This window comes from Trachypithecus francoisi, unplaced genomic scaffold (genome assembly GCF_009764315.1).
Source record: "Trachypithecus francoisi isolate TF-2019V2 unplaced genomic scaffold, Tfra_2.0 Lachesis_group15, whole genome shotgun sequence".
Taxonomy (NCBI): domain Eukaryota; kingdom Metazoa; phylum Chordata; class Mammalia; order Primates; family Cercopithecidae; genus Trachypithecus; species Trachypithecus francoisi.
Genome location: NW_022681460.1, coordinates 99,042,702 through 99,063,999, shown reverse-complemented (window position 1 = coordinate 99,063,999; position 21,298 = coordinate 99,042,702). Strand labels below are relative to the sequence as shown.

At 43.7% G+C, this 21,298-nt stretch overlaps 1 protein-coding gene across 3 annotated transcripts in view; it reads left to right on the top strand.

The window, feature by feature from the left end:
- Window positions 1-21,298, top strand: part of LOC117097610 (nodal modulator 1) — a 64,260-nt gene that overhangs the window by 1,421 nt on the left and 41,541 nt on the right. For all 3 annotated transcript variants that reach the window (XM_033235628.1, XM_033235627.1, XM_033235626.1), the window contains exons 2-9: window positions 3,082-3,171; window positions 5,970-6,015; window positions 9,285-9,385; window positions 11,146-11,252; window positions 13,467-13,539; window positions 17,016-17,168; window positions 18,050-18,187; window positions 18,517-18,606. In XM_033235628.1, the coding sequence (XP_033091519.1) occupies window positions 3,082-3,171; window positions 5,970-6,015; window positions 9,285-9,385; window positions 11,146-11,252; window positions 13,467-13,539; window positions 17,016-17,168; window positions 18,050-18,187; window positions 18,517-18,606 (798 nt within the window). The remainder of the gene's footprint in view (window positions 1-3,081; window positions 3,172-5,969; window positions 6,016-9,284; window positions 9,386-11,145; window positions 11,253-13,466; window positions 13,540-17,015; window positions 17,169-18,049; window positions 18,188-18,516; window positions 18,607-21,298) is intronic.

Below are 21,298 nucleotides of genomic sequence, written 5' to 3'. Positions count from 1 at the left end.
GTTTTTGTACCTATAGGATGGTGTTGGGAGAGAAACAGTGGAACCCAGCAGATGTATTTCCTTAACAAGCGGATCCGTGATCTTCAAGGCCCCCTTGTTTGCTGCTTTTTTACTCTGAAGAGGTCAGAGGTCACGCATTGAATGAATCTACCCAGTGGCAGGGCTCCTAGGATTTCCTGGGTACATGTTTCTGGGTGCCCATGCCACCTTCTGGGTCTCCCTTGGGGACATGGCGCGTTCAGGGTGGTATGACCGTAGATGGCACAGGACATTTCAGAAGCTGCCTGGTAAGGCCTCTTGCAACTTGTAGTTTCCAGGGGTTCTAGAAGGAAGGAAAAGACAGACAACCCCCTCCACCCCCACCCTCATACTAATAGTGACCTTGAGATCAGAGAGCAGGTTTTGTAATGCATTATGAAGTGTGTTCCTTAAGCCCAAGGGCCGCCTGTCCAGATGGTCTGGGACACTCTTTAGTAATTCTGATTCTGAAATCAGACATTTCCTACTGGCCATCTTGATGTAGATTACATTGCTGTCCTGTGTCCTGACGGTACTTTATGAAAGACGTAGAAATAAGATATTTCACCGTCATTTCTTGATTGTGTTTTTTGTGTTTCTGTGCAACTGCCTTCATTCTTCTCCAGCTTTCTCTCCTCCTGGGTGTTTTTATATCGTGTTCATTGAGTCAACAACTATTTATTGAGCCCCTGCGCATACTGAAACCTTGTCCCTATTGTGGATATAGCAGTACAGTGAACAGAACAGACAAAACGCCCTACTCTCATGAGACTGACATTTTGTTCTCTAACAGGGACCTTACTGTTAAAAAAAAATTATACCGGTTGCTAATACTTTAACAATCAGGAGGTTTGCACATGAAAAACTGGGTTCTTTATTTCTCTGGAAAACCAGCTGAGCTTTTGGGTTACCACACCTGGCTTGGGTTGTGTAGTGATCCGAATCCCTTTGGATGAATGCCCCTTGATGTTGACTCCCTAACCCCTCTAGGCTGGTGAATTTCTAGTCCCTGCCTTAAATGCATGCAGCTGAATCTCTTTGTCACCTGTAACAAATTCACTGAGTACCTAGAGTAAGCAAGACACTGTCTCAGGTGCTGTGGAATGTAAGTTGTGGTCACTGCCCTCAGAGAACTTTACATACAGGCTCCACATTATTTCACACCAATCCTTTCCCAAATGTTGGTGTTATGAGTTAGTCACTTTGTACATCTTCTTAGCTGGTAAGATTCGACTGTTTCATTGCAGCTTGTGTCATGGTCTGTTTCATGGTCACAGAGCATTAGCATTTTGGAGGTGAGGCTTTTAGATGCATCAGATCCAACTGTTTTCCTTTTACAGACTTGGAAACTGAGCCTCAGAGTGGTTGAGCCATGCAGGTACATTTAGGAAATTTTCCTTGAGCCCAGTGTGTTCCCTGCCTGTTACACTCTGTTGCCTTTTTCTTCAGAGAGAGAGATATTAAATAGTAATACAAGCTGCTTTTTCTATTTATTTTATTTTATTTTATTTTGAGATGGGGTCTCATGCTGTTGCTCAGGCTGGAGTACAGTGGCACCATCATAGCTCACCAAAGCCTCTGACTCCTGGCCTCAAGCAGTCCTCCTGCCTCAGCCTCCTGAGTGGCTGGGACTACAAGCACATGCCATCATGCCTAGCTAATTTTTTTTTTTTTTTTTTTTAGTAGAGATGAGGTCTGGCTATGTTGTCCAGGCTGGTCTTGAACTCCTGGGCTCAAGTGATCCTCCTGCCTCAGCCTCCTGAGTAGCTGGGATTACAAGCACATGCCATCATGCCTAGCTATTTTTTTTTTTTTTAAGTAGAGATGAGGTCTGGCTATGTTGTCCAGGCTGGTCTTGAACTCCTGGGCTCGAGTGATCCTCCTTCTTTAGCCTCCCAAAGTGCTGGGATTACAGGCATGAGCCACCATGCCTGGCCACAAACTGATTTTTCTTTGAATCCATATTCTGTAGCAGGTGCTTAGTATGCGTTGATGTGAATCTGTACAACCACATGAAAGGGAGTGGCTCTCTGTCGACACCTGAAGAAACCAGACATGAGCTTGCCCAAGGCCACACGACACGTGGAAGACCCAGACGGTATTTGGGCATCTTACTGGGTTAACACTTTGTGTCTGGTAATGCTCAGAATCTAAGAGTTTTAGAGAGTCCTTGGGCAGAGGACAGATATTAAATAAAATGACACGTAATATCTGTGTCATTTTAATATTCTCTTTTTCTTCTGAGAATGAAAGTAATGAGAAAATTAAGTTTCTAGATGAACGTTGCTCCATGTGTTTGAAATTACTTAGAGCTAGTAAGGAAGATCTCTGGCCCTCATTCCAGACCTTTAGTTGAGAAACAGTGGTGGGCCTTAGGAATTTGTATTTTATTTTACTTTACTTTACTTTTATTTTATTATTATTTTTGAGACAGAGTCTTGCTCTGTCTCCCAGGCTGGAGTGCTGTGGCATGATCTTGGCTCACTGCAACCTCCACCTCCTGGGTTCAAACAATTTTCCTGCCTCAGTCTCCCAAGTAGCTGGGACTATCGGTGCCTGCCACCACGCCTTGGTAACTTTTTTTGTATTTTTAGTAGAGACAGGCCAACACCTTGTTGGCCAGGCTGGTCTCAAATTCCTGACCTCAAGTGATCCGCCCACCTCAGCCTCCCGAAGTGCTGGGATTACAGGCAGGAGCCACCGCACCCAGCCAGGAATTTGCATGTTAATAAACACCTTACTAATGGCAAAGTTTGCAAATTTGTTTTAGACCCAGAAACTTACAGGAGCAACCTAGAGACAGCCACTAAAATAAACAGAAAAGCATTGAAAAATAAGGCATTGTAATAGGCTGTAGGTGATTTCTAATCTGAAAAACATTGAGTCACATGATTTGGGAGAGACTTTGCGGATTTCCCTCTGTCCGCAGTAATGCTCCGTGTTAAAAACTGGTGTATAATAGGTCCTCAGTGAATGCATACTGACTGAGTGTATTCAGGTGTAACGTGTAGTTCATTCCCGAAGGCAATGTTATGTTTTCGGTTTTCCTTCCTTCCTTTCCAGATAAAGCTGTACACCAAGCATGGGACTTTGAAATACCAGACAGACTGTGCCCCGAATAATGGTTATTTTATGATCCCTTTGTATGATAAGGTAAGAGGCGACTGCTTGTCACTTATGATGGGAAGTCACTAGTGTGCCTCACCAGGCTGCACTCACCGTGCCCTTTCCTACACTAGCAAATGCTCATCTGTTTTGTAAATTATTGGTGGAATATGGTAATCCTAGGCACATTCGGAGGGAGACAACTTACAAACTGCCTTGACGAATACAGTGGCTCTCTGTGTCTTTAGGGCCATTTGGCAATGTCTAGAGACGTTTTTGTTGTGACATCTGGCTGTGCACTACAGTTACCCAGTGAGTAGTGGCCAGGCATGGAGCTAAATGTGCTACAGTGCTGCCCACGACAGCCCAGTAGTGCCAGGGCTGAGAAACTCTGATTTCATAGAACCCGTGACTTGCAAGCAGCTTAAAGTGTTGTTAAAACAATTGTACAAGTAGTATATGAATTCATGAACTTTGTGAAAAAAAGTCAAGGTCTTTAGAAGTATGTGAAATAAATTTGTACCCTTTTCCCTCCAATTTTACCTCCCTCTGTAGTGGTAACCTCTGAGAAAGTTTTTTTTTTTTTTTTCTTCTTTTGAGGTAGAGTCTCACTCTGTCGCCCAGGCTGGAGTGCAGTGGTGTGATCTTGGCTCACTCCAACCTCTACCTCGCAGGTTTAACCATTTGCCTTCCTTAGCCTCCCAAGTATCTGGGATTAGAGGCGCATACCACCATACCTGGCTAATTTTTTTTGTATTTTTAGTAGTGACGGGGTTTTACCAGGCTGGTCTCGAACTCTGGACCTCAAGTGAACCACTTGCCTCAGCCTCCCAATGTGCTGGGATTACAGGTGTGAGCCACTGTTCCCGGCCCTCTTATAACATTTTGATGTGCATCCTAACACATTGCTTTCTACTTGCTTTCTAGTTATTCAGATATCCACGGACACACATGCATATGCATATATGCAAATACACACAAGCACACATGCACATAGATTTGTATCCACAAACACCTCTATCTATATAATCCCATCCTCCCACATATAAACCTTTTATTTGGAAATACAGATTCATAGGAAGTTGCAAAAATAGTCAATATACGTAGTTTTGATTTTGATATAGTTTTTAATACAAATAGAATCAAACAATAGGATTTATTCTGCAGTTTCGTTTTTCCCCTGTGTTAATGCTTTCAACACCAGAGGGACATTTGGTTTCTTCCCCTTGCATGCTTTCAACGTTAGCATAGATAGATCTACTGCCTGTTTTTTGTTTTTTGAAATGGAGTCTCACTCTGTCAGCCAGGCTGGAGTGCAGTGGCGCGATCTCGGCTCACTGCAACCTCTGCCTCCTGGGTTCCAGTGATTCTTCTGCCTCAGCCTCCTAAGTAGCTGGGATTACAGATACCCACTGGCACACCCAGCTAATTTTTTTTTTATTTTTAGTAGAGATGGGGTTTCACCATGTTGGCCAGGCTGGTTTTGAACTTCTAACCTCAGGTGATCTGCCCACCTCAGCCTCCCAGAGTGCTGGGATTATAGGCAGGAGCCACCATGCTCGGCCTACTGCCTTCTTTTTAATCGCTGCATAGTGTGTCAGAGTCAAACCCAAACTGTAATTTATTTAACTACTTGGGCATATAGACTTTCCCCAATTTTAAAATAATGGTAATTTTAAAATAACACACCAGGAAATATTCTTGAACTTAACTATTCATCTAGAATGCATAGGATTGATTTCTAGAGGTAGACTAGCTGGGTCTGTCCTGAAATCTGTTTAATTTTTACATAGTATCAGTATCAGACTCAGGAAACCAGAAGGCCGGATGTGGTGGCTCATGCCTGTAATCCTAGCTCTTTGGGAGGTTGAGGCAGGCGGATCGCCTGAGCTCAGGAGTGCGAGACCAGCCTGGGCTACATGGTGAAACCCCGTCTCTACTAAAATACAAAAAAATTAGTCAGGTGTCGTGATGCATGCCTGTAGTCCCAGCTACTTGGGAGGCTGAGGCAGGAGAATCGCTTGAACCTAGGAGACGGAGGTTACAGTGAGCCGAGATCGCACCATTTCACTCCAGCCTGGGCAACAGAGCGAGATTCTGTCTCAAAAAAAAAAAAGCTGGTTGATAAGTAAAATCTAGTTTTGTTTTATTTATTGAATTAGTAAGTTAATGTATTGTTTAGAGACAGGATCTCCCTCTGCTACCCATGCTGGAGTGCAGTGGCGTGATTATGGTTCACTGCAACATTGACCTCTGGGCTCAAGTGATCCTCCTGTCTCTGCCTCCTAAGTAGCTAAGACTTTAGGCGCCTGCCACCACACCCAGCTAATTTTTTAAGAATGTTTTTGTACAGATAGGGTCTTGCTATGTTGCTCAGGCTGGTCTTGAACTCCTGGCCTCAAGTGACCCTCCTGCCTTGGCCTCCCACAGTGTTGGGATTATAGGTGTGAGGTACTGTGCCTGGCCAAATCTAGTTTTAAGAAGTGACTTTAGTTCCTGAAGATACATGCTAACTATGCTAACTTTTGCAACTGTAGGCATGTGAGGGCTTAATGAGACTTTATGTTTAGTATTAAAAGACAGTGAATGGCCGAACCTAGTGTCTTTACTCATGAATGGGCTTCAGCACTGTCTTCTGATTGTTCAGATGAAAACTTCTGGTGTTCAACTTCAGCTTGTAGCATCTGAAGAGAATCACAGTGCTCAGTACCATTTAGAACAAGGCTTAGCCTTAGAATTTCATTTCCGGTGTAAAAATTTTAGTTTAGATGATAACACTAAAATAAATTAAACCAGAGTCACAATTCTCATTTCTTGAAATGACATTTTCTTTTTTTTCCTTTTAGGGGGATTTCATTCTGAAGATTGAGCCTCCCCTCGGGTGGAGTTTTGGTAAGTTAACTGAATGACTAGACATTCTTTGTAAAAGATTAGCTGATATGCCAAATATTAATTTAGGTTAGCAGAGTGCATAAACTATTAAAATATTAAGGATCATTTCCAGTATGGAGGAGGGTTTGTATTCCTCCCCTCCCTGCCCCCATCACTCTGGTTGAGTTTGCATATACCTTAATCTACCTTAAGGCTTTCTGTCACCTTTGAAAAATAGACATCTTTTCTTGTACCTTTTTGGAAACTCTTCCCTTGCAGTTTCACTCATTATGTGACTATAGAACAGTACAGAAACCAAGAGTGGGGACTTGGTTCCTGTCCCAGGATGGCTTTTTTTTTCAGCCCCCTCAGTTTTTTTATTTTTTATGGGATTAATTGAAACATTTAAACATGGTGAGATTTGTCATCAAAATCCAGATTTATGTCCCACGAGATGAGAAAACTGTCAGCCTTAAGCCTTACCGGTTAAGTAACCTTGGATAAGTTACTTCCCCCCGTCAGCCTTGCTCCTCACTGTCGAGCTAGGGTCGTTATAGTCCCTGCCCCACAGGGACTATACTGTACTTGGAAGATTAATACATCAATACTGAGTGTTCAGAGTGGCTGGCATGTAATTAGCAAGCACTCAGTATTCAGAAACAGCCTTTCTGCACACCTCCCAACAAAAGCTGCAAACTTTCTTCATATAACTGCCTTCAAGCGTAGCTGGAGAGTTGGGGATAGGGTTGAGATCAGAAGAGAGGGTCTGTTTTGATGTAGTTTACATTTTTGAGAGGGAGAGACTCTTGATGTTTCAGTAGAGCAGGTGTGAGTGACCCCAGTCCATGGCCTGGGGAGAGGAGTAGGGACCACCGTTGTTGATATCAGGCTTGCTTGTGCCTTAGACAAGGAAGAATTTAGCACCTGTCATCACAAAGGTAAAATGAAGCTTAGGCAGCTTGACAGCTAATTTGGCTCTGTGGGAGCATCTCTTTATCAGTTTGTAGTCAGGGGTGGCGGGGAGGGGGGTGCCTGGCTGGTACATTCCAGAAAGCTGGAGAGGAATGCAGCCCTGCTCATGGCCAAAGCAGAAGTCCAGATTGGTGGCCTGGAGGAGTGTTGTGTTTGCCACATCCCACCGCCCCCACCACAACTGGTGCTGTTGAGAAGCTTTTTAATTGAATTACACTTTCAGAAAAGTGCCCTGGATGAATTTTCACTAAGTGGACACACCCATGTATCCACCATCCAGATGATGAGATAGTACTTCACCAGGACCCCAGAAGTCCCCATCCTGGGTGCTCATTAGCCATCCCGCCCCACCCCCCCGAGTGACCACCACCCTGACCTTCTACAAATTAAAGGTCCATTTGGTCTGTTTTGAACTTTATACAAATGCAATCATGCAGGGTACTTTTTAATATCTGGTTTCTTTCACTCAACATTGTGAGCATTATCTGTATCATTTGTAGCTCTAGTTCATTCTCTTTGCTGTTCAGAATTCTGATGCATAAATATAAAATGATTTACATTTTATAAAATATTTACATTTTATTTTATTTATTTTTTTCATTTTTTTGAGACTGAGTCTCGTTCTGTTGCCCAGGCTGGAGTGTAATCTTGGTTCACTGCAACTTCTGCCCGGGTTCAAGCAATTCTTGTGCCTCAGCCTCCTGAGTAGCTGGGATTACAGGTGTGCACCACCACACCTGGCTAATTTTTGTATTTTTAGTAGAGATAGGGTTTCACCATGTTGTCCCAGGCTGGTCTCGAACTCCTGACCTCAAGTGATCTGCCCGCTTTGGCCTCCCAAAGTGTTGGGATTACAGGCATGAGCCACCACGCCTGGCCTATATTTATATTTTATATTCATATTTTGTATCAGTGATCTCTTCTACTGTTAATGGCCAGTTGGGTTGCTTCCCAATTTTGGCCACTGAAGAGTAGCACTCCTGTGAATATTCTTGTATGTATATTTTGATACACGTGTGTCTGCATTTTTGCTGAGTATATCACAGGCGTAAAGTTGCTGAGCCGTAGAGTTGATACATGTTCAGCTTTAGGTGTTTCCAAACGTCCAAAGTGGATGCGCCAGTTTGTGCTTTCCCAGCAGTGTACAAGGGTTTCCATTGCTCTGCATCCTAGCCTACACTTGATATCGTCAGCTTTTATAATTTTAGCCCTTCTGGTGGGAGTGTGGTATTATCTCACTGTAGCCTTGATTTACATTCCTCTGATGGCCAATGAGGTTGCACGCTTTCGTATGTTTATGTTTATTTGCCATGGGCTAGCTATTTTTGTAAGGTTCCTGTTCAAGTCTTTTGCCCATTTTTTATTGGAGTCTTTGTGTGTGTGTGCACATGCATGTGCAAGCATGTGTGCAATTCATCTTACCTGAAAATCTCATCTCATGGTTTTTCATTTTTTTCTGTACTCATTACTCCACATTCTTCCTAACCTTTCAAAAACTCAACCTTAACCCTTATTATGATGAACTCTTCAGTTAAAAAAAAATGGAGTTAATTGCTGATATTGAAAAATCAAGAGATAGTATATCAAATCCAGATTTCCAGTTTTTCGGAGAAGTTGGGAGGTCTGGCAAAGCGTGGCAGTGGTTGGCAGACTTGAGTGGCGGTTGTCCCCTTTCAATGTGCCATAGTCCCCCCGAGGATGCTCTGCTCACTTTGAACCTGTGAGGCCCCTGTGGCCTTGGAGTTTGTGGTCCTGGTTTAACATGGCTGAGCTCATGCACTTGGTAAGGGAACAAATCCACAGCCAGACTTTTAGGGTTGAATTGGGGCTCTGTCACTCAGAAGCTCTATGATCTTGGGAGCTCCTTTAACCTTCCTGTGCCTTAATTTACCCCTCACTAAATTGCAGCTATTACTGCCTGCCTCTTAAGATAATTGTGAGGATTAAAGGCACTCAGCTCAGTGCCTGGTTGGTGATGAGTATTCAATAAATAAAATTATTTGGTGCTCACTGAATTTTCACTGGAACTCTGAGATACAACTTGGCTGAAAGGCTGTTGCAAAATTATTTCATACTCTAAACATGAGTTCCTTCTGGGGCAGGAAAGCAGGAGGCTAGGGGGATGAGGTGAGAGAGCGACTTTTCCCTGAATACCTTTTTGTACCTTTGGATTTGGAAACACACGAGTGGATTAAGTGTTCAAAAGTAAAATGAAAACTTCACAATAAAAATACGTTCTACTTAGGTTCACTGTACCCCACAACTAAGCTTGCCTCTGTGTCTTGTGCCCCTGTTTCCTCCCCCGCTTCATCCCTCAGAGCCGACGACCGTGGAGCTCCATGTGGATGGAGTCAGTGACATCTGCACAAAGGGCGGGGACATCAACTTTGTCTTCACTGGGTTCTCTGTGAATGGCAAGGTTTGTCTTTGGAACTTGATTATTTTTCCTGTTCACTCTATAATGTATGCTAAATCCTTTCTTTCAAAGATGCAGGATATTTTAACCCGGGGACTTTGATCCCTCAGGGGACCCATGGAAAAGCGGCAAGAGAGCCTGTGAACTCTGTGCTTCATTCTGTGTAGAACGCAGCAGGAGTACTTAGGAGTGAGATTGAGGTTGCTGGTCATCCCCTCTGCTTCCAGAGCATAGGCTGTTGGTGTATTTATTTATTTATTTATTTGTCTATTATTTTAAGACAGGGTCTAGATCTATTGCCCCGGCTGGTGTGCAGTGGTGCAATCTTGACTCACTACAGCCTCCACCTCCCAGGGTCAAATAATTCTCCTGCCTCACCCTCCCGAGTAGCTAGGATTACAGGCATGCGCCACCACGCTCAGCTAATTTTTGTATTTTCAGTAGAGACTGGCTTTCGCTGTGTTGGCCAGGCTGGTCTCAAACTCCTGACCTCAGGTGATCCACCCGCCTCCACCTCCCAAAGTGCTGGGATTACAGGTGTGTGCTGTGCACCCAGCCGCTGTTCGTGTTTATGCCCGGGATGGCCTTTTACAGGGAAGTTGGAAGGATGCACTCCCTAAGCCTTGTGGCATCTTGCTGTCCCTGTGGGTGAACTGAAGTCAGCTTCTTCCAGAGACAGCGTGCATCTGCTTCTGCCACTCACCTGGGAGGATTCCCATCATTTAAATTCTGAGAGTTTTTTGGACCGCCGTGGTGGTATGAATTTAGAGTGCTAACGGGTGTGTGTCCCAGCTCCCGCGGGTCAGATTGTCGGGGGAGAGTCGTTTTGCTTTCACCCGCCCTGTGCCTGAGGTTGGGATGTGCTTCCTTCCTTCCCGTCCTTTTCTTCATGCTGGGCTTGTTTCTCCTCTGCCTTTGCGGTGAAGGGGAGGCCCTTCCATCCCAGCTGTATGTGGGCTTCTTGTTGAGATGGGGATCTTGGGTAGTTTTTTCTTTCTCAATGGTTTGCACAATAATGGTGAATCTTTTTTTTTTTTTTTGAGACAGAGTCTCACTCTGTGGCCTAAGCTGGAATGCAGTCGTAGTGCAGTCTCTCTCACCACAACCTCTACCTTCTGGGTTCGACCAGTTCTGCCTCAGCCTTCCCAGTAGCTGGGATTATAGGCATGTGCCACCAGACCCAGCTAATTTTTATATTTTTATTTTTATGTATATTTACTTATTTATTTTTTTTAAGATGGAGTCTCCCTCTGTCTCCAGGCTGGAGTGCAGTGTTGTGATCTCAGCTTACTGCAACCTCCACCTCCTGGGTTCAAGGGATTCTCCTGCCCAGCCTCACGTGTAGCTGGGATTACAAGCATGTGCCATGACGCCCAGATAATTCTTATATTTTTAGTTGAGACAGGGTTTCACCATGTTGGCCAGGCTGGTGTCAAACTCCTGACCTCAGGTGATCTGCCCGCCTCAGCCTCCCAAAGTGCTGGGATTACAGGCATGTGCCACCACACCCGGCCAGGCCAATAATGGTATATCTATAACTGATGATGTCTTAGATTCATTGAAACAGAGAGTCTTATTTTACTGTTACTGTTTGTTCCCTCTTCTATTCATCCCCAGGAAACATATCCATGATTTATATCATCTTTTCAATGGGATTCAATGAGAAGGTTTCTGGCTCCACCTGGGAGTTGTAAGCAGGACTGCCAGTGCTTTGAGAGGAGGATACTTTGCTGGGTGGGCCCTAACCTTCTTCTCCATGGCAGGTCCTCAGCAAAGGGCAGCCCCTGGGTCCTGCGGGAGTTCAGGTGTCTCTGAGAAACACTGGGACCGAAGCAAAGATCCAGTCCACAGTTACACAGCCCGGCGGAAAGTGAGTAGTGTCCTGTCTCCCAGTCTTGCCTTAGAGCCAGGCTGTGACAGGGGTCATGGAGCTGGGTTTGGGAGTTTGGATTCAGGGAGTCCTGGGTTCAGATCCTCTTAACTTTGGGTGAGTTCATGCCCCTCAGAGTGCTGCATTCCCCAAGTGTGAAATGGAAGCCATTTGACCCATCTGGCCTAGCATTGATGGGATGATTAAATATGAGTTAATACCGGCCAGGCACATTGGCTTGCACCTGTAATCCCAGCACTTTGGGAGGCCAGAGTGGGAGGATCACTTGAGTTCAGGAGTTTGAGGCCAGCCTGGACAACATAAGGAGACTCGATCTCTACAAATAATTTAAAAAATTATATCAAGCAGAGTCCCATGGGGGAAAAAAATTAGTTGGGTGTGGTGGCATGCTCCTGTGGTCCCAGCTACTCAGGAGGCTGAGGCAGGAGGATTGCTTGAGCCTGGAAGGTTGAGGCTACAGTGAGTCGTGATCATGTGCCGCTGTGCTCCAGCTTCGTCAACAGAGCAAGACCCTGTCTCAGACAAACAAAAAAAGAGTTAATACCCATAAAGCACCTGCTTCAAGGCCTGGGGCTTAGTGGGTCTCCATTTAGGAGCTCAGCCTGGCTCTGGAGCCTGCTAGCCTGGGCTTAAATCCCAGCTCCCCCATTTGCTGGCTGGTTGACCTGGGGCAAGATGCTTAACCCTTCTGTGCCTCAGTTTCCTCTTTTGTAAATGAAGATAATTGTGGAACCTACCTCCTAAGGTTACTGGAAAGATGAAATTAATATTATTACTTCAAGCTGCCTGGCATATTAGATCAAATAGGTTAGCTTAGTTATGATTAGAAAAATCATTATCATTATTATATCAAAACTGTTTTGTAGTCGGAACTGATGCTTAACGGATCTTGCTGAATCAGATTTAAAGCATTTATTTAATGGATGTATATAGTTGAGTTGTAAATGTTAACAGACATGCCAAGAATAATGCCAGAATAGTTCATACTGATAATTCTGAAAGCGTTCAAATCATTACTAACTCCGTTAATATACAAACTGACTACATGGCAAAATAGAGGTTAATGAGTCTGTCAGTAGGTTATTCAATTTTAAAGTTACTATTGTTGAAACTACTTTTCATTTTTGAAATAACATTTACTTCTGCTTGACTGGTGCCTCTCCAGCCCTGGTGTGTAGCAGGAATATGGAGCTGTAATTTTTTTTTTCTGGGCTAGTAGTTTGGTGTTGACCTTACTAGAAAAACATAGCGTCTTGAGCCTTCTGAATACCTTTCAACTGCACTGACTGAAACAGTGAAACTTGTAGCACTGGGCTGATATGAAAATGAAATAGAAGCTCAGTCTACAATACTTTATAGTAACATGATTTCCAAGCCCTTTCCAGTTATTACAGGCAAGATTTGATATAATAAAATACCACAGAAGAAGAAATCAAATGCATTTTCTAGTTCATTTCACTGAAATTAGCCTTCTAATTTGTCAGTTGCCTTACAAATGTGAGGGGATAAACATGTTAGCATACTGGCAGCAGCATTTCCAGCCTTAGCTCTGCTCACTCTGGTGTTAGTCTGTCTATGGCTAGGAGAGTAATTTTCATCAGCTGCTGGTTTCTTATCTCAGTTGCTTTGTGCAGAAACCCAGAATAGCTTATCTGTTTCTCTAAAGGCTTTTTCTGTGGGATTCAACGTTTGTCATGGTTTACCTTGCCCTGTGTCGTTGGCATCATCTTGTGTCAGCGTCCCCCTCAGCCTGTGCATCTGTTGTGTTCTTTTCATCCTACTTCTCCCTTCCCACATGTTCCCTTGGACACTTCTGTCCCGTTCTCCTTGTCAGTTCATGCCTGTCACCTCTGTCAAACCCAGTCGAATGTTCTGTGACTGATCGCTGCTGTGCTACAAGGACTGGTTTTATGCCAGAAATCCTTGAGATTAAGGGAGATGTAAGCCCTCCTCCTTCCTATCAGCACATGGAGCACCCCTCTTGGCACACAGTAAGTGCTCACTAAGTGCTCTTTGATGCAGATTTGCACAGTGAAGGATTGAATTTCATTCATGCTCATTTAACAAGCTAATGGCAAGCTTGCAATAATTCCAACATTATTTTCTTGTCATAAAATTACATTACATTAGTCCTAAAATTAGAAATACTTGGGTGGTTTGGAGAAAGCTAAATGGTTATTTTGTATTTCTTAGGTTTGCATTTTTTAAAGTTCTGCCTGGAGATTATGAAATCCTCGCGACTCATCCAACCTGGGCGTTGAAAGAGGTGAGTGTGACAGCTACGTCTGTAGCCATGCCAATAATATGCTGGTCTTGGAACAAATGCAGGGCTTTTCAATTTAGGATATGAAAAGAATTTATGGTTTTTCCAGGGCTAGATGAAGAACCAGTGGTGCCGTTGATTAGTTTGGTGGTTATTTATAAGGTGTAACTCCTCACTGTAGCAGATGTTGCTTGTGTTGGTTTCAGTTTTAGGTGACAGTGTTGTCTTCCTGCTGTGAAATAGATCTGTTTTATTAACTATAGCTATTTTAAACTAAATCAACAACAGAAGGCCCTGATGAGATTTATTTGTTCTTTTTTCAGCTTGAAACAGAAATCTGTAAATATACTAAACATTCTAGAAACTGTGGTACATGTGCCCAAGGAGAATGTATAAGAATGTTTATTGCAGCTTTGTTTGTAATAGCAAAATATTATAAACAACCTAAATACCTTTTAAGAGAAGAATGGATTGGGGTTCCATCATACAGTAGGCTGCTGTATGTCAGCAGTAATGAATGAACCAGAGCTACATATATCAATGTAACTACATTTAAAAACAGAGTTGAAGGAAATATGATTTTAAATACTTGTGATAACATCATTTACGGATACAGTCTTTTTTTTTTTTTTTTTTTCTTTTTATAAGATGGAGTCTCACTCTGTTGCCTAGGCTGGAGTGCAGTGGTATGATCTTGGCTCATTGCATCCTCGGCTTCCTGTGTCCAAACGAGTCTCCTGCTTCAGTCTCCTGAGCAGCTGAATTACAGGGATGCACCACCACGCCCAGCTAATTTTTGTATTTTTAGTATAGGTGGGATTTTGCCATGTTGGCCAGGCTGGTCTCAAACTCCTGGCCTCAAATGATCCACTAGCCTCAGGCTCTCAAAATGGTAGGATTACAGGTGTAAACCAGTGTGTTTGGCCAGATACAGTCTTTTTTATTTTTTATGCAACAGGATCTTGCTCTGTTGCCCAGTCTAGAGTACAGTGACATATTTGTGGCTCATTACAGCCTCTGGTTCTTGGCCTTCAGCGATCCTTCCACCTTGGCCTCCCAAGGATCTGGAACTGCAGGCGTGTGCCGCTTTACCTAGCTAAGGAGACAGTCTTTTTTTTTTTTTTTTTTTTTGAGATGTATGGAGTCTTGCTCTTGTTGCCCAGGCTGGAGTGCAGTGGTGCGATCTCGGCTCATTGCAACCTCTGCCTCCCAGGTTCAAGCGATTCTCCTGCCTCAGCCTTCTGAGTAGCTGGGATTACAGGTACCTGCCACCATGTCCGGTTAATTTTTTGTTTTTAGTAGGGATAGGGAGGATACAGTCTTATGTAGAAAAATTATGAAGACATACATGGGAATAGCAGACACTGTTCAAAATGATACTGACTTCTAGAGAAAGAGGGAGGAGGGGGTCTTGGGGGTATGCCATCATCTTGAATTTTTTTTTTTTTTTTTATTAGTTGGTTAGAAGGTATGTAAGTGTTCTTTAGCATATCTTGTTTTATTGACTGAAATAGTTTATAGTCCAAGATCAAAAAAGGAACTCCACCTACGAGGTGAGGTTCTGTAATAGCTGTGAAAGACCAAATTAAAGTAAGATTAAGGGACATCTTGACGTGTTAGCTTCTGTGTTAGTACAGAAGCTGTATCTCATTTTTGCTAAAGAAGCATTGGAATCAGTATTTCAGCTTCTACCCTATAGGTTTTATTATTTTTTTACTCTGTAGGTTTTATGCATTTATAATTGATGATAGTTTCACACCTAGATGTCTCTTCTTACTGTTTATGACTTTTGGTTTTGGGGGTTTTTCTCTTCTGCAGCAACATTTAAAAATATTTTATTCAAGGCTGGGTGCAGTTACTCATGCCTTTAATTCCAGCACTTTGGGAGGCTGAGGTGGGCAGATCACTTGAGGTCGGGAGTTTGAGACCAGCTTGGCCAACATGGTGAAACCGCATCTCTACTAAAAATACAAAAAAATTAGCCGGGAATGGTGGCATGTGCCTGTAATCCCAGCTACTCGGGTGGCTGAGGCGGGAGAATCCCTTGAACCTGGGACCTGGTGGAGGTAGCAGTGAGCCAAGATTGCACCACTGCACTTCAGCTTGGGTGACAGAGTGGGACTCTGTCTCAAAAAAAAAAAAAAAAAAAAAAATTCGAAATGAAAGGGCTTGCACATTTATAAATAGAAGAGATTTTAAGGTTTACATTGTATGTTAATTGTCTGCATAGAAGAATCTGAGTCTATTAATATGAGATTGGGATTTTAAAGTAAAGCATGTTGGTAGAAGTCGGGATAATGTTTATCCTTCTCCGGGGGTTAGTGACCGGAAGCAAGTGTGAGGGGCACTTCTGGCTTGCTGGTGCTATTCTGCTGGGTAACCAGTGCCCAGCTTGTGACAAGCCCTGTGCCGTGTGCTTAGAATATGCGCACTTTTCTTTGTGTAAATTGTACCTTAACAAAAATGTTTAAAAATATACATGTATTATGAAAAGAACAACTTAGGACAAATTAAACAGTTTAATTGAGCACAGAACAGTTTGTCAATTGGGCAGCCTCCTGAGCCAGAATAGGTTTACGGCAACTGTGGCACTGCTGTGTGATTGCAAAGGGATTATGGACAGAAAAAGAAAGTGATGGACAGAAAGCGGAAGTGAGGGACTGAAACAGTTGGATTGGTTACAGCTGGACGTTTGTCTTATTTGCACATGGTTTGAACAGCTGGCCGCCTGTGAGTAGTTGAAGGATGGCTGCTGCAATTGGCTGAGACTTGGCACTATGTACAGAGAAACCTTTAGGCCAAACTTAAAATATGTAAGAAGGCAGCTTTAGGCTAATCTTCAATTAACACTGTGTATCATTAAACATCGAAAAACAAAATATGCTCATTAAAAAAAATTGGAACATATAGAGGAATATAAAGCGGTGGAAACAAAGTTAGAAATTTTTGGAAGGTGGAAAAGTATATAAGTAAAATAGCACCGTATAGATAAAATCATTGTCATTTACATTTTGCCACATTTCCTTTGACTTCATTTTGGGCATTGAAAAATAGTAATGGGCCAGGTGCGGTGGCTCACGCCTGCAATCCCAGCACTTTGGGAGGCTGAGGCGGGTGGATCACCTGAGGTCAGGAGTTCGAGACCAGCCTGGCCAACATGGTGAAACCCCGTCTCTACTAAAAATACAAAAATTAGCCAGGCATGGTGGCGGGCGCTTGTCATCCCTGCTATTTGGGAGGCTGAGGCGGGAGAATCGCTTGAACCCAGGAGGCAGAGGTTGCAGTGACCCGAGGTTGCCCCATTGCACTCAAGCCTGTGCGACAGAGACTCCATCTCAAAAAAAAAAAGTGATCATACTAATAAGCAATTTTATGGATTACGTTTCCCAGTTAATATTTTAGCTTCAGCATGTCCTCATGTTGTTAGACACTTTGCAAGTGTTTATTTTTTCACCAGTTAAAATCTTTTTCTGTTATAGGCAAGCACCACAGTGCGTGTAACCAACTCCAATGCCAATGCGGCCAGTCCCCTCATAGTTGCTGGCTACAATGTGTCTGGCTCTGTCCGAAGTGATGGGGAGCCCATGAAAGGGGTGAAGTTTCTTCTCTTTTCTTCTTTAGTAACTAAAGAGGTAAGCAAAGAAAAGAACAAAGGAGATGGTGTGAAGGGTAGGAGGGTGGGGGATTATAGACCAGAACATACTGTTTTAATAAATGCAGGTCTGGGTTGATTTATCATTTTAACACTTAAGAATATCATGTGTCTCAGGCCGGGTGTGATGGCTCAGGCCTGTAATCCCAGTACTTTGGGAGGCCAAGGTGGGTGAATCACTTGAGGTCAGGAGTTTTAGACCAGCCTGGCCAACATTATGAAACCCTGTCTCTACTAAAAATACAAAAAAAATTAGCCGGCGTGTTGGCACATGCCTGTAGTCCCAGCTGTGCGGGAGGCTGAGGCAGGAGAATTGCTTGATCCTGGGAGGTGGAGGTTATAGTGAGCTGAGATCGCACCACTGCACTCCGGCCTGGGTGACAGAGTGAGACTGCCTAAAAAAAAAAAAAAAAAATTCAAGAATATCATGTGTCTCTGTTGACTCATAAGACATTGCACATCTACACTGAGAGGCAGTGGTATGTGATGGAAGGTACACAGGCTTTGAAATCAGACCTGGGTTTAAACAAATCTCAGGTTTAAACAAATGCCTCTTCCTAGCTGTGTGACCCTGGGCCAGTCACATTACCTTCCTGAGCCTCCGTTTCCTTATTTGGAGAATGATGACCCATTATAAGGAAGGACAGTCATGTCATTTTTCCTGAGAAGACTGTGGCAGTTTTTAACTTTACAACTTGAATGTCAAGATTTTTGTTCCTTTTATCTGTATTAATGTGTCTTAGATTTCAGAAATATATTGACGTGAAACTTACAGAAATTTTGCTATGATATGGCTAATTGATGGTATTCAGAACATGTAAATGGAAAAGGAAGTCTTGTCTTTTTTTCCCTCTGGCGTAGGATGTCCTGGGCTGCAATGTCTCACCAGTGCCTGGGTTCCAGCACCAAGACGAGAGTCTGGTGTATTTGTGCTACACGGTCTCCAGAGAAGATGGCTCGTTCTCCTTCTACTCCTTGCCAAGTGGGGGCTACACAGTGGTGAGTGAAGCAGATTTCTGTTCTGTTTATGTCTGGGACTCTCATGACACAGTAAAAGCCAATGCTATTTGGGTGTTAAAAGAAAAGATGGTTGGCCTGCAGTTCTCTGTAAACGCTGTTAAGAAGTAACTTCAGATGAGACACTCACCCCTTAGTAATAGCTACAAAAAGGGCAAGGCTTCCTCTTTTTAAATCTGCAATAGTTATGATGAGCATTTCTCTTGGCTTGTCTTGAACCCCTTGTCATTTGTGGGCTGCTAGATCGAGTATTAATATTGCTGATTGATCATGTTCGTGGTTCTTAGTGATTAACAGACCCTTCCTTCCAGATTCCATTCTATCGAGGGGAGAGGATTACCTTTGATGTGGCGCCTTCCAGACTTGACTTCACAGTGGAGCATGACAGCCTGAAAATCGAGGTAAGGCTTTCCTGTCTTCTAGAGGGACAGGTGTTTGAGTTCCCATCCCTAGGCACAGGTGTTGCAAACATGTTTAAAAAAAAATCGATTATTTTTTCTGGAAGGGCTGTTGGAAAAAGTGCAATCTGGTATTATATTCTTGCACATGATGTCCTTATTGTAGAGAGCTGGATTCCTAGTTAAATCTCCTCATTCAGTGAAATATATTTATTGGGTGCTGGTGACATATATTTCAGGCACCATTCCAGGACTGGGGATACAGCCGTGACCAAAAGAGGCAAAAATTCTTGTCCCTGTGGACCGTGGACCTCATTTTTTTTTTTTTTAAGACAGGGTTTCACTGTGTGGCTCAGGCTGGAGTGCAGTGGTATGATCTCAGCTCACTGCAACCATTGCCTCCAGGGCTCAAGTGATCCTCCCACCTCAGCCTCTTGAGTAGCTGGGACCACAGGCGCATACCACCATGCCCAGCTAATTTTTGTATTTTTCGTAGAGATGGGGTTTCACCATGTTGCCAAGGCTGTTCTCTAACTCCTGGGTTCAAGTGATCTGCATGCCTTGGCTTCCCAAAGTGTTGAGATTATAGGTGTGAGCCGCCGCACCTGGCTAGACTTCATGTTCTAATGACAGGAAGGGTCCATGCATGTATAGATGAATAAGTTAGAAAGTACAGTAGAAGGTGGTAAGTGTTCTCTAGAAAAATAAAGGAAGAAAGGAGGTCGTGCAGTATGAGGGTGGAGACAGGGGTTGCAGTTGTACATAGGGTGTTTTTGAGAAGTCCTCCCTGTGAAGGTGACATTTGAGCAACAACCTGAAGGGAAAGAACTAGAGAACCATACTTCACTCCTGCAGGAAGAGTGTGTAAGACTGAGGGAACAGCACGTGCAAAGGTCCTGAGGCAGGAGTGTGCCAAAGAGTCTGGAGCACCCCAAGGAGGCCAGGGTGGCTGGAGTGGAGGGAATGAGCAAGCAAGGAGGAGGTGGAGCGAGGTTCAGGGAGGTGACAGGGCAGATTGTGCAGGGCCTGGTGGGCCACTTTGCCTATAACTATGGGTGAGAATTGGTGCCACTGAAAGGTTCCTAGCAGAGGAGCGGTTCCTTCTGGCGGCTGTGTTGAGGAGAGTTTGCAGGGTGTCAGGGTGGAAGTGGGGGACTAGTTGGGATGCCATGGCCGTAAACCAGGTGAGAACTGGCAGAGCTTGGACTGTGGTGGTAGGAATGGGCAGTGTGATACATGGCTTGATAAACTGCCTAGACCCTTACATAGATGGTAAATGTATTTTTCATCTCACTTATGTCTCCTTTCATTACAGAAGTAGAAAATGGTTATTGCAGAAAATTGGCTAGCTAGAGCAAATCCCAAAAGAAAATAACAGTCTCTCCTAAGTGGACCACCCAGTGTTAGAATTATTGAAGAAATTAGATTTTAATCATTTTCTTTTTATATTACATTTGAAAGTACTGTGTTAAAATAGCTGAAACTGGCAGGAGCGGGCTTTTAGGTCACATGCACAGTGGGGTGCAGACTCTGCTTTTTAAGATTCAGTGGAGTATTTGACCGTTCTCCCGTACCCTGGAGGGGAAAGAGAAGGGTGAGAAGATGAAGCCTTTAGTTTCTTCATGTGGCTTGCAGAGAAGGATGGGGGCTGGTGAGCATAGGCAGCTATTCCCAGATGACAGCCAAATACAGATTTTGAAAATGATGAATTTCAGGGAATGGGGCCCTGTAAGTTCCCTGAGGTCCAGAACTGTGAGTGTCTTACCCTTTACTGTTTTCCTAACATGTGATTTAGCACCTGGCACATAGTAGGTGCCCAGTAAAAATATTTGTTGAGTACATATGTGAATTAATAAATAGGTATTAGATGGAATGAAACATGTCTTTTTGGAAAGATCAAGAAGGAATATCTGTCATGTGAGACCATCACTAAGAAACTATTGGCTGAAGGCCGGGCGCGGTGCTCAAGCCTGTAATCCTAGCACTTTGGGAGGCCGAGACGGGCGGATCACGAGGTCAGGAGATCGAGACCATCCTGACTAACACGGTGAAACCCTGTCTCTACTAAAAACTACAAAAAACTAGCGGGCGAGGTGGCGGAGCTGTAGAAGCTACTCGGGAGGCTGAGGCAGGAGAATGGCGTGAACCCGGGAGGCGGAGCTTGCAGTGAGCTGAGATCCGGCCACAGCACTCCAGCCTGGGCGACAGCGCGAGACTCCGTCTCAAAAAAAAAAAAAAAAAAAAAAAAAAAAAAAAAGAAACTATTGGCTGAAACAATAAATTAAAAATAAAAATAAAAAAGAAGGGCTACTGGCATAAAAAGGAAGTCATTTCGTTATTTAAAGCTTCATCTCAGATGCTGTTGCACACATGCATGCACACATTCACTCATTCATGAGTCAGTTATTGAGTGCCTGCTGTGTACCAGGTGACTAAGACAGAAAAGGTCCCTGTCTCCATGAGGTAACATGCTAGTGGGAGGGAGACAATTAAGAAATCAAACAAGGACATTTCAGATACTAGTAAATTTGATGAAGATACTAAACTAGGTTGGCAGTGGTGACCTTGAGGATACACAGATCAGGGCTGGAACTCAGTAACTGCAGAGAAAGCACAGGTGTGCTGCTCACAGGCGAGTGGGGCACAGACACAGACACGGAGCATGGGACCACGTGTGAGTCAGTGATGGGAGTGG